Source organism: Ictidomys tridecemlineatus, chromosome 4 (genome assembly GCF_052094955.1).
Source record: "Ictidomys tridecemlineatus isolate mIctTri1 chromosome 4, mIctTri1.hap1, whole genome shotgun sequence".
In the NCBI taxonomy this organism is placed as follows: Eukaryota; Metazoa; Chordata; class Mammalia; order Rodentia; family Sciuridae; genus Ictidomys; species Ictidomys tridecemlineatus.
The window spans coordinates 202,820,408-202,829,780 of record NC_135480.1 but is presented as its reverse complement, the minus strand read 5'-3'; the positions used below and the strand labels follow the sequence as shown (position 1 = coordinate 202,829,780).

The 9,373-nt window shown below is 56.0% G+C and overlaps 2 protein-coding genes across 4 annotated transcripts; one reads left to right on the top strand and one right to left on the bottom strand.

The window, feature by feature from the left end:
• Positions 1–101: 101 nt before the first annotated feature.
• Ptrh1 (peptidyl-tRNA hydrolase 1 homolog) lies at positions 102–1,917 on the top strand. 3 transcript variants are annotated; one of them, XM_005321169.5, is made up of 5 exons: positions 102–231; positions 573–792; positions 1,008–1,107; positions 1,284–1,329; positions 1,431–1,917. In XM_005321169.5, exons 1-5 carry the CDS (start codon positions 136–138, stop codon positions 1,611–1,613), a joined length of 645 nt encoding a protein of 214 aa, XP_005321226.2. In that variant the 5' UTR covers positions 102–135; the 3' UTR covers positions 1,614–1,917. The 3 variants fall into 3 exon arrangements, with proteins under 3 accessions (XP_005321226.2, XP_077904417.1, XP_077904418.1); XM_078048291.1 differs by lacking the exon at positions 1,008–1,107; XM_078048292.1 differs by lacking the exon at positions 1,284–1,329.
• Positions 152–8,157, bottom strand: Cfap157 (cilia and flagella associated protein 157). The gene is made up of 9 exons (XM_005320991.5): positions 7,872–8,157; positions 5,724–5,995; positions 4,940–5,093; positions 4,265–4,532; positions 3,872–4,002; positions 3,491–3,641; positions 2,747–2,913; positions 2,183–2,369; positions 152–1,884 (listed from the first exon to the last, which is right to left on the bottom strand). The coding sequence occupies exons 1-9, from the start codon at positions 8,039–8,041 to the stop codon at positions 1,798–1,800; spliced, it is 1,587 nt and encodes a 528-aa protein (XP_005321048.2). The 5' UTR covers positions 8,042–8,157; the 3' UTR covers positions 152–1,797.
• Positions 8,158–9,373: the final 1,216 nt, after the last annotated feature.

The following is a 9,373-nucleotide window of genomic DNA, read 5'->3' as shown; positions in this document are numbered from 1 at the left end:
CCGCCGCCCAGCTCTTCCGCCCCCGAGAGGCTGCAAGGCCCCGCCCGGACTGGACGCCCCAGCGCAGGGGGCGATGCGATTGGCCGCAGGCGGCTGACGTCGCAGGGCGGGGCCCAGGCCCTAAATGGAGGCAGCATGTCGGCGTCCGGCCTTTCGCGCTGGGGGCTGTGGCGGGGGCGGGCCATGAGCCGGCGTGTCTTGGAGCCTCGGTCCCCCGGGAAGCGGTGGCTGGTGAGTGGGGTGTGAGCGGCGACGCAGAGGATCGGGGCCCTGGCTCCGGCCCTGCCATTGTCTCCCGGGTAAAGTTCCCCACAACTCTTAAGTTTTCTTATCTAGAAAATGGACCCTTTTCTCCACGGGCTCCAGCCTTTCAGGAGCTCGGTGCCGGCACCAAGACGCGCTGCCTGCCCGGCCTTCTGGAACCCCCAGGGGTTCCTGGGCCCTTTTTTGGCGCCTCGTCCTCATTCGGGCCCTGCTCTTCTTTTCCGTCCTCTGCTCTGGGTCCCAGGGGATGCTGTGCTGTCAGGGGTGGTGAGAGTTGCTGGCCTCAGTTTCCCTGGTGCTGCTCGCAGGTGGCTGGCCTGGGGAACCACGGACTGCCTGGTACGAGGCACAGTGTGGGCATGGCGGTGCTGGGGCAGCTGGCTCGACGGCTGGGAGTGGCAGAAAGCTGGGCGCGCGACCAGCGCTGCACTGCTGACCTCGCCCTGGCCCCCCTCGGGGATGCCCAGCTGGTCCTGCTCCGGCCGAGGCGGCTCATGAATGCCAATGGGCGCAGCGTGGCCCAGGCAGGTGAGTTGAGGTCCCCATGGATGGGCCGGCCCTGAGGACACAGGTTGTGGAAAGTACCTGTTGAGCTCCAATTGCTGCATGACTTGGGTACTTTGGGAGCCTCGGTTTCTTTCCCTTTGAAGTGGGGTTCTCTTTGGCCCCTCCTTATGAGAGCCTGCCTAACACACCCCTGTGCAGATAGGCAGTAAACAGGACCACTGTTTCCCTGTGCCCAGCTGAGCTGTTTGGGCTGACTGCGGAAGAGGTCTACCTGGTACATGATGAACTGGACAAGCCCCTGGGGAAACTGGCTCTGAAGTTGGGGGGCAGTGCCAGGTGAGGCCCCGAGATGCTCAGGGTTAGGGAAGGGATGCTGACCTCCCAGTTGGGGTGGAGAAGGGCTTTTGTCCCAGTCCCCCAGGAATGAGTCACTGTGAATCCATCCTGGGCAGGGTGGGGTGAAAGGGTGCTGACCCAAAAAAGCACTAACTGCTGTCTCATATCCCTTGAAGGGGCCACAATGGAGTCCGTTCCTGCATTAGCTGCCTCAACTCCAGTGTGAGTCTGCCCTCTTGTCCTACACTGGGTGAGGGGTGGCCCAGTGGGGTATGCCCAACATACATCACTAAAGCTCTCTGGCCCACCTCTCCCCCCCACAGGCAATGCCAAGGCTACGGGTGGGCATTGGGCGCCCAACACACCCTAGTGCAGTACAGGCCCACGTCCTGGGCTGCTTCTCCCCAGAGGAGCAGGAGTTGCTGCCCCCGTTACTAGATCGTGCTGCTGACCTGCTCTTGGACCACATCCGTGCAAGAAGCCAAGGTGCCTCACCAGGCCCCTGACACCAATGGACACAGCTGCCTGCCTGATTGCTGCCCACAAACCAGCTGTGCCACAGAACTGCCATGCCCACCTGTGATGTCCACTTTTTATATAACTCTTCTTTGGGCTGTCCCAGGCCACTTGCAGACTTAAGATGGGGACTGCGGCTGTCTGGAACAGTCCATTTCCAGGATAGGGGTTTGGTCATTTCTCCGCGTGCCACTTGGGATGCAGGAAAACGTCAGGAAGACTAAACTTTTGGAGTTTTTTTAGAGAGCCAGAGGTGTGGGTCTGTAAGATTAAAGATGCTGGCTTGGAATTTGAGACTTTCTCAGGCAGATCCCATCCATCCCTCTCCAATGGGGTGGGGACCACAGGAGTAGCAAGCAGCCCCTTTCCCAGGGTTAAGTGTGTATGCCTTCGCCCACTAAGGCCCTGCCACACCTTTCTTCAGCCCATTTTACATAAGGGGAGGCTGAGAGAGGTCCAGTCACATCCCTAAGGTCACATGGGTGCAGTCTGACAGAGCCACAATGTACACCCAGGGCTGGCTGCCACCTTACTGTCCTTGGGGCTCTGGCACCCTCACCTCAGAGACACTGTGTGCCCGGGAGGGCTTCATGCGGGTGACGTATGAGAGCTGTCTGAGGTCCTGGGGGTTGGGTGGGATGTGGACCCGGCGAGGCACCAGTCCTAGATCTCCTGGCTGGTAGGGTCTGATGCCACGCAGCTGCTGCAGCAGAGATGCTGACTTGGGTGGCTGGCCGCTGGGCTGCCTGTGGGAAGGGACTTGGGGTCATTACCTCCACTTCACAGGAGAAGACCTTTGGCTCCTTGGAGAACCAGGCCTCTGGGCCAGGCCAGCTGAGGATATCCTCCAGATGGGTCCTATGGCTGCCTCTTTTTTATTTTATTGTTGTTACTGGGAATTGAACCCAGGAGCATTACCCACTGAGCAACATCTCCAGCCCTTTTTATTTTTTGTTTTGAGCCAGGATCTCTCTAAATTGCTTAGGCTTCACTAAGTTGCTGAGGCTGACCTCGAACTTGTGATCCTCCTGCCTCAGTCTCCTGGGTTGCTGGGATTATAGGAGTGTGTTACCATGCCTGGCAATGGCTGCTGCTTTTGAGATCACAAGGGCTACCTGCTCACCTTTCCTTGGATGGGCCACCGGGCTGGGGCTCCTGGACAGAACACGCAGCTGTCTGGGGTCTCAGGACCATGGCAGAGCTGAGCAGGGCCAGCAGTTGCTTCAGCATCTCCTTGTGCTGGAGCTGGAATACCACGTCAAAGTAGCCATCCTTTTCCTCTGATTGCATCTGCCAGAGGTGGGGTGGGGTCAGGCCCACAGTGGTTCCAAGTCCTGCCTTCCTCTGGGGATACTCCAAATACAGTGCCTATTTTCTCATTGTCCCCTCACTGAAATGGGATACTCATTCTCCAATTGGGAACACTGAGGCCTGAGGTTTCCCAGAACGTTAAAGAAGGCATTCAGTTCTTGTGAGATCTCAAAGGGATTTTGTGAGTGTGTGTGTGTGTGCACGCCACGTGCACTGAGGATTTAACCTAGGGTTGCTTTATCACTGAGCTACATCCCCAGCCCTTTTTATTTTGAGACACAGTCTCACTAAGTTGCTGAGGGTCTCTCTAAATTGCTGAGGCTGGCTTGGAACTTGTGATCCTCCTGCCTCAGCCTCCCACATTGCTGAGATTACAGGTGTGTGCCAACACTCAAAGGGATTTTTGAAATCTATAGAATCAGAAAAGAACAGACTGGCCAGGAGTCTCTCAGGGAAAACAGGCCTCTCAGCTTGGCTCCAGCCTGGCCTCTTCCAGGTGGCCATACTCTGAAAACTGTCCTTCCACTCCTTCCTGCTGCCTCCTACTTTGTTGTACCTGCAGAATGTCCTGTAGGAAAATGGTGGCCCGGACCAGGCTCATCTCCAAGGTTTCCCGAAACTTCTGCTCCTCAGTCAGCTCCTGCTGCAGCTGCTGTACCTCCGCCTGCTGCTGCCCCAGCTGCTGTATCAGCTGGTCTCTCTGGTCCCTGGTCCAGGGCGAGATGAGCCAGCAGCTTATCCCATTCCTGGGTTGTGACTGGCACCACCTGGGCCCTGCAAATTCTTTTTAGCCCATCCACACCCAGGCCTCAGCTGTCTGACAGACAAAACCTTGAGGCCCCTATAGAGAGGGGAAGTTGTGGGCCTGGCCATGTGGCTAAAGCGGATGGGCCAATCCTGGTGCCCACCTGCTCCCAACCCTCCATGGTAGGCACACCTCAGGGTCTGGTTGTCCATCTGCAGCTGCAGGAAGCTCTGCTTCAGTTCGTGCAGCAGGAGACCCAGCCGCTTGGCCTCGGTGGTACCCTGCTGATGCTCACGGCACTTTTCAGTCAGCAGAAGGATGATCTGTAAGAGTGGGAAGGTGGCCACTCCCAGACCCACCACAGGACTCCAGCTCACTCTGTACCCCCAGTTCTAGGCACAGCCAAGGCTTGCCCCCCTATACAGAGAGGCCAGCACCACTTCTGAACAGGAGCTGGGAACCCCCCCCCCCAAGGATGCCCTGTCCTCTCAATGTACTGCTCTCCTTTATCACTTGGCTCCAGACTGGGCCCGCCCCTCCAGGCTGTGGGCACCCAAGGGCTTCATGTGCCAAATGCAGGCTCACCTTCTGGTGGCCTCTGCTGCTTCTGGCCATGGCCTTCTGTATGTTCTCCATCATCTCCAGCTGCTTGTGCAGCTCGCACTGACTGCCCTTGAGCTGCTCGTTCTCCTGCAGCAGCTGCATGCCTTGCTGGGACACCTTGGCCAGCTTCAGGGTCACAGTGCTGTTCTCCCTGATGGCCCGATGTGTGGTCTCCCACATCTGGTTGGTGGCCACTTTGCGGAATTCGGTGGCCACCAGGTTCACGCGTTGGATGATCTCTTTCCTCAGCCTGGTTGATGTGGGAGTGGAGGGTCGGGTAGATGGATGCAGGCCCTGTGCACCCCCTCCTCTGCAGGGGTCTCCAGAGCACCCAGGGCCATTAAACCCCTCGGGCAGGAGGCTTTTCCCATTGACCCTCTGGGATTCTGGAATTTGAACCTTTGCAGTGTATTAATTATTACCTATTAAATAAATATAACTTGAATCACAAGAAGTGGTAAAAGGAAATCCATGACTTCTCCAGTCCAGCCTGAGGACTAGAGCTGGGATCTTACTTTCTCACCCCTTCATAAGTCCCAGCCAGAGTTCTGGGAAGCAGAGGCTGGGGAGTCACTGGCCTAGTCCAGTCTCCCCAATTAGAAGCTGGGGCCTGAAGACTGGCATCTGTGGCCCCAGTGGGGTGCCCAGCCTACTCACCTGTCCTTGTCCAGCACCGACTTCTTTTCCAGGTTGTACACATGGTCCTTGTGTTCCATCTCCTGCCTCAGCAGCTGGTCCTCCAGTGACATGAACTTCTCCATGAGCTCCTCTTTCTGCAGCCGGAACTCCTCCAGGGCTGCCAGCTTGCCCACTGCCCACCAAGGACATGGGTCTGTGAGGGGCTGCCTTGGACGACCTTGAGTGACGCCCCTTGGGGCTCCACCGTCCTGTCCTTGCCCCTCTGTCCTGCTTCAGCAGGGCAGTCCCCCGGCCCTGCACACTCCATGCCCAGTCTCACCCATTTCTGGGATGCCCCCCTCCCCCAGTGATCTTGTTCAGGTTCCAGAAAGGCCCCCTTGGTCCTGTCCTGTACTCCCTTCATGAGAGCAGTAGTGTCGCAGCAGCTGAACTGAGCACCTTTTCCAGGCCCAGCACTCACGCTGTCATTTGAACCTCATAACACTCCCTGCCAGCTGGGTGGTCTTGCAAGACCCTCCCCCTTTTTAGATGCTTCCTTATCTACAAACGGGAATGGGGAGGATAGTGCTTCCAGCTTCATAGGACTTATAGGGACCTTCGAGGGAGACACTGCGTGTAAAGTTGCACACATCTGCTATTAACTCAAGGTAGCCATGTTATTCCCATTTCCCAGGTGAGAAAACGGTCACAGAGAAGTGCTTGTCGCAAGCCACACATACTGTCAGTGGCAGAGCTGGGACCCAGCCATATATTCCCTGCACCTGTGGTACATGCCGCAGGCTCTAGCCAGTCCCCTCCTCACCAAGAATGATGTTCTCTGTGGTGAGCTGGTCCTTGGTTTCCTGGAACTCATGACGCACCTGGGCCAGCTGGGCCTCAAAGGCGTCCTTCTCCATCTCCTTTGCGAGCTGCAGGCTCTGCAGCTGCTCGTTGAGGTCTGTGATCTCATCCACGCGCTGGTTGAGCGTGCGCTTGAGGAAGGCCACAATCTCCTTCTTGTTATTAGCCAGTTGTTCAAACTCCTGGCGGAACAGCTTCTCCTGCGCAGCCAGCTCATCCCACTTCCGCTGGTACCTGGGGTCAGAGGAAGGCAGAGGTTCAGGGTCTGGCCAGGCAAGCCAGACCCCCAGGGTCCACTCTCCCAAGTACCCTCCAGGAAAGGGGCCCTTGAAGTTCCTCATGGTCTGAGTCCATCCCCATCTCCCACTGAGCCCCTGTGTTGGCTGTCAGGCCTTGGCATATTGCATCAGGTACATCACTAGGACGTGAGCCCTAGAGGGCTGAGCCATTACTTTGCTCATGACTGTGTCCTCAACATTTGTGCCTGGCATTTAGTAGGTGTGCATTTGTGGAGTAATACTGAGTCTTCCCAACAGCTTATAAGGACATAGATGTTGTGACCATGACACCCAATGTATAGAGCTCAGAGGATTGAGCAGCTCCTAGTTGGCAAAACCAAACTTGAACCCCAGTCTAACCTGAAAATTGAGGCTCTTGGGTGCAATGCCTCCTGCTGTGTCAGCCAGCTCTGCAGCTCCTCAACATACCCACAGTTAAAAACCCATGCTCTACCAGCTGTCTACCTATGTTCACCAAGTAAGCCCCAGTGTTGGTGGAGCCTTCTTGGCTCTGAGCCACATTGTCCTGTCTTCGGTGCCCTCCTGTAGGTTGGCTCTTGTCCCATTCAGTGGTCAAGATCTAATGACATGCCCTTCTCCTCCACTTGGCAGACCCTTGACCTCATCCACCTCTGTATTGTCAGAGACTGGAAAATAGTGAGCACCCAATAACTGTCTGATAAATGCATTTTCCTGATACATCCTGTCTGGTGTCTCAGCTTGAGGGAAGTTTGTAGCTGTTAAGACTGATTACTAGTTTTAAGTGGAATAATTGACCTTACTTGGGAAGTTGTAACTTATCAAACCAGCATCCTCTGAATGGCTACTGTGGGAGGAGGGAGCAGATGGCTCCTTTGTGGAGTGAGGAAGCAGCCTGTTGTGTGGGAGTCAGACCAGGGCTGTCATCCTGGTGCCTCTTTTTCCTGGGGGTGGCTTCCCCTCTCTGAGCCTCAGTCCCCCAGTGCATGCAGTAGGAGTGCAACAGGACCTCTCAGGTCGTGAGGACGCGGTGATGCCAGCACAGGGCCCTGCGTGAGCTGTGATTATCTGCAGCGTCACTCTAGGGAACAGCCACTGCCTACTTGTCTGTAAATGTCACCTTGAGGCTGGGGCTGGTGCCGCATAACTGGAGGAAGCTCGATTTGAAATAAGAAAGGTGATGGGAAAATCCACCATCTCTGAATGCAGGGTTAGAGGATCCCTTCTCACCATCCTCAGCACACACAAAACTGGCCCTCAGATCCACTGTCACAGTTATGGAGGGGACTCAACGCTCCTTGTTTTCATTTGGGGCGACAGACTGGCGCAGGGAGAAACACTGGGACTTGGCAGCTGGGCAGAGGATACCACTTCAGGAGATGGGAGGAAGGGGACTGGCCCACCCACCTGTCATTCCAGTTCAGCCTGCTCGTTAAACTCCACCCCTTTACAAAGCGCAAGATCCCGTGGGGCTGGAGAAAGGCAGGAGGGAATGGGCTGGTCTGGGGGGCAGCTCCGAGTCAGCCTTGTGGTCATGGGACCCTGGGAGCTGAGATGGGGTAGGGGAGGGGGGTCCATTTACTCTTTTTTTTTTTTTTTTTTGCAGTACTGGGGGTTGAATCCCAGGCATAGCATGTTAGGCACATGCTCTGTCATTGAGCTACCTCCTCTTCTCAACATTCTCAAAATTCTGATGTTTCCCAATGTTGGCTATTAGGAATCAGGCCTCGGGGAGGTGGGTCTGTACATGCCATGGAGTCCAGAACACAGAGCTAGGCCCCCTAGCCAAGCTTAGGGGGGCTTCTGACCCAGCAGCGCCAGCATCCCTGCCACCCACCCACCCACCCACCCACCGGGCCAGCCTGTCCTCCAGGTCTCGGATCTGGTTAAGGTAGAACTCCCGCATCTCCTCTGCCAAGGGCCCTTCCACGATTTTGATGGTCACGGTGGTATCCTTCTTGCCCTTCTTCTTCTTTACATCAGAATCCTTGCCTCCAAAAATTGCCTTCTTCTTGGAAGCCATGGCTGAAGGCAACCCTGTTCAAAAGCCGCACTAAGAGGCCTAGTGGTTGCTAAGGAAGTTAGGCCCATACATAGCAACAGCCTGACTAAGTGAGGCTGTGCTTAAAGGGGCCCCTGCCCTTTTCCTTGCTGGGTGCCTGTGTCCAGCCTCCCCTCCAAGGCAGACAGCATAACTGGGGTCCTAGCCTGGGGTACCCCAGGCAATGACACATCAGGATGACAGGCTCTGGGGCATACTTTTGGGTTCTGGGAAGACCTTTCCTTCCCCCAGTTGGAAATAAGGGATGTGGGAAATTAGAGTGGTCAGGGCCCTAGACACCACCAGCCTACCCCTCTGAGTCAATCAGAAGATGGAGGTCCAGAGAGGGGTGGGACATCTTGTAGCACCCCCAGACTAGAAGGAGCCAGTCACCTGGCTCCCAGCCCAGACAGTGCCTCCCCCCAGGTCCCTGAGAACTTCTTTTTGGTGCAGCGACACCACAGTCTTTCTATTGGCTTAACCGAGTGGAGAGAGCGATGCAGTCTGGTAAGAAAGGGCATTTCACATTGGAAGCTCCTCACTGGAACCTTGGGACATCCTTTTGTGGAGGCTGGTTTCATTTCTACAGTGCTTAGTGGAGATGGTGCATTTGTCCAATGCTGACCCCAGACACACAGGCCCATTTTATAGCTTTGGCCTGGGTGGTGCACCATAGGGGAGCGCCTGGGGAGGGGAACCAGCATGCTGAAGGAGGGCACAGAAGGTGTCTAGCTGGCGGCTGCCCTGGCTGGCAGCTGTGTGCCCCAAACAGGCTCTGGCCCCTTTCTGCCCAGCATTGATCTCAGCCAGTCATGCCTGCTTGCTTGCGTGTCCCCACAGCCAGGCTCTCCCTGACAGTGGCCAGGCCATCCCTGTTGTCTCAATGTTGTCTTACAGGCAAAGGTTCCAGCTACAAAGGTCCCAACAGAACAGGTGTGGCCACTGTCCCAATATGCCCATCAAAGTGACAAGCAGTAGCAAAGGGCAGGAAAGGAACTTAGTCAGTGTGGATGTGCTGGGGAGAACAAATTCAGAGGGACGGGGACTGCAGATCTGTCTTTGAGGGACTGATGGAAACCAGAAACCTCGGGGTTTTACAGAAAAGGAGAAGAAAGGCGAGGGTGGTGCGCACATGGCTGGAGGTTGTGTAGCTAGGGCCACCTTGGTCATTGTCTCAGTTCTGCATGGTGGCTTCAGGAAGTCCTAATCACCTGAGGGGGCAATCTGCTTCCCAGGAGGTGATTGCTCCACTGGGGGGGGGGGGCAAAGGGCATTTGCTCCCATTTAGCAGGGGAATCTCACAGGGTGAAATGT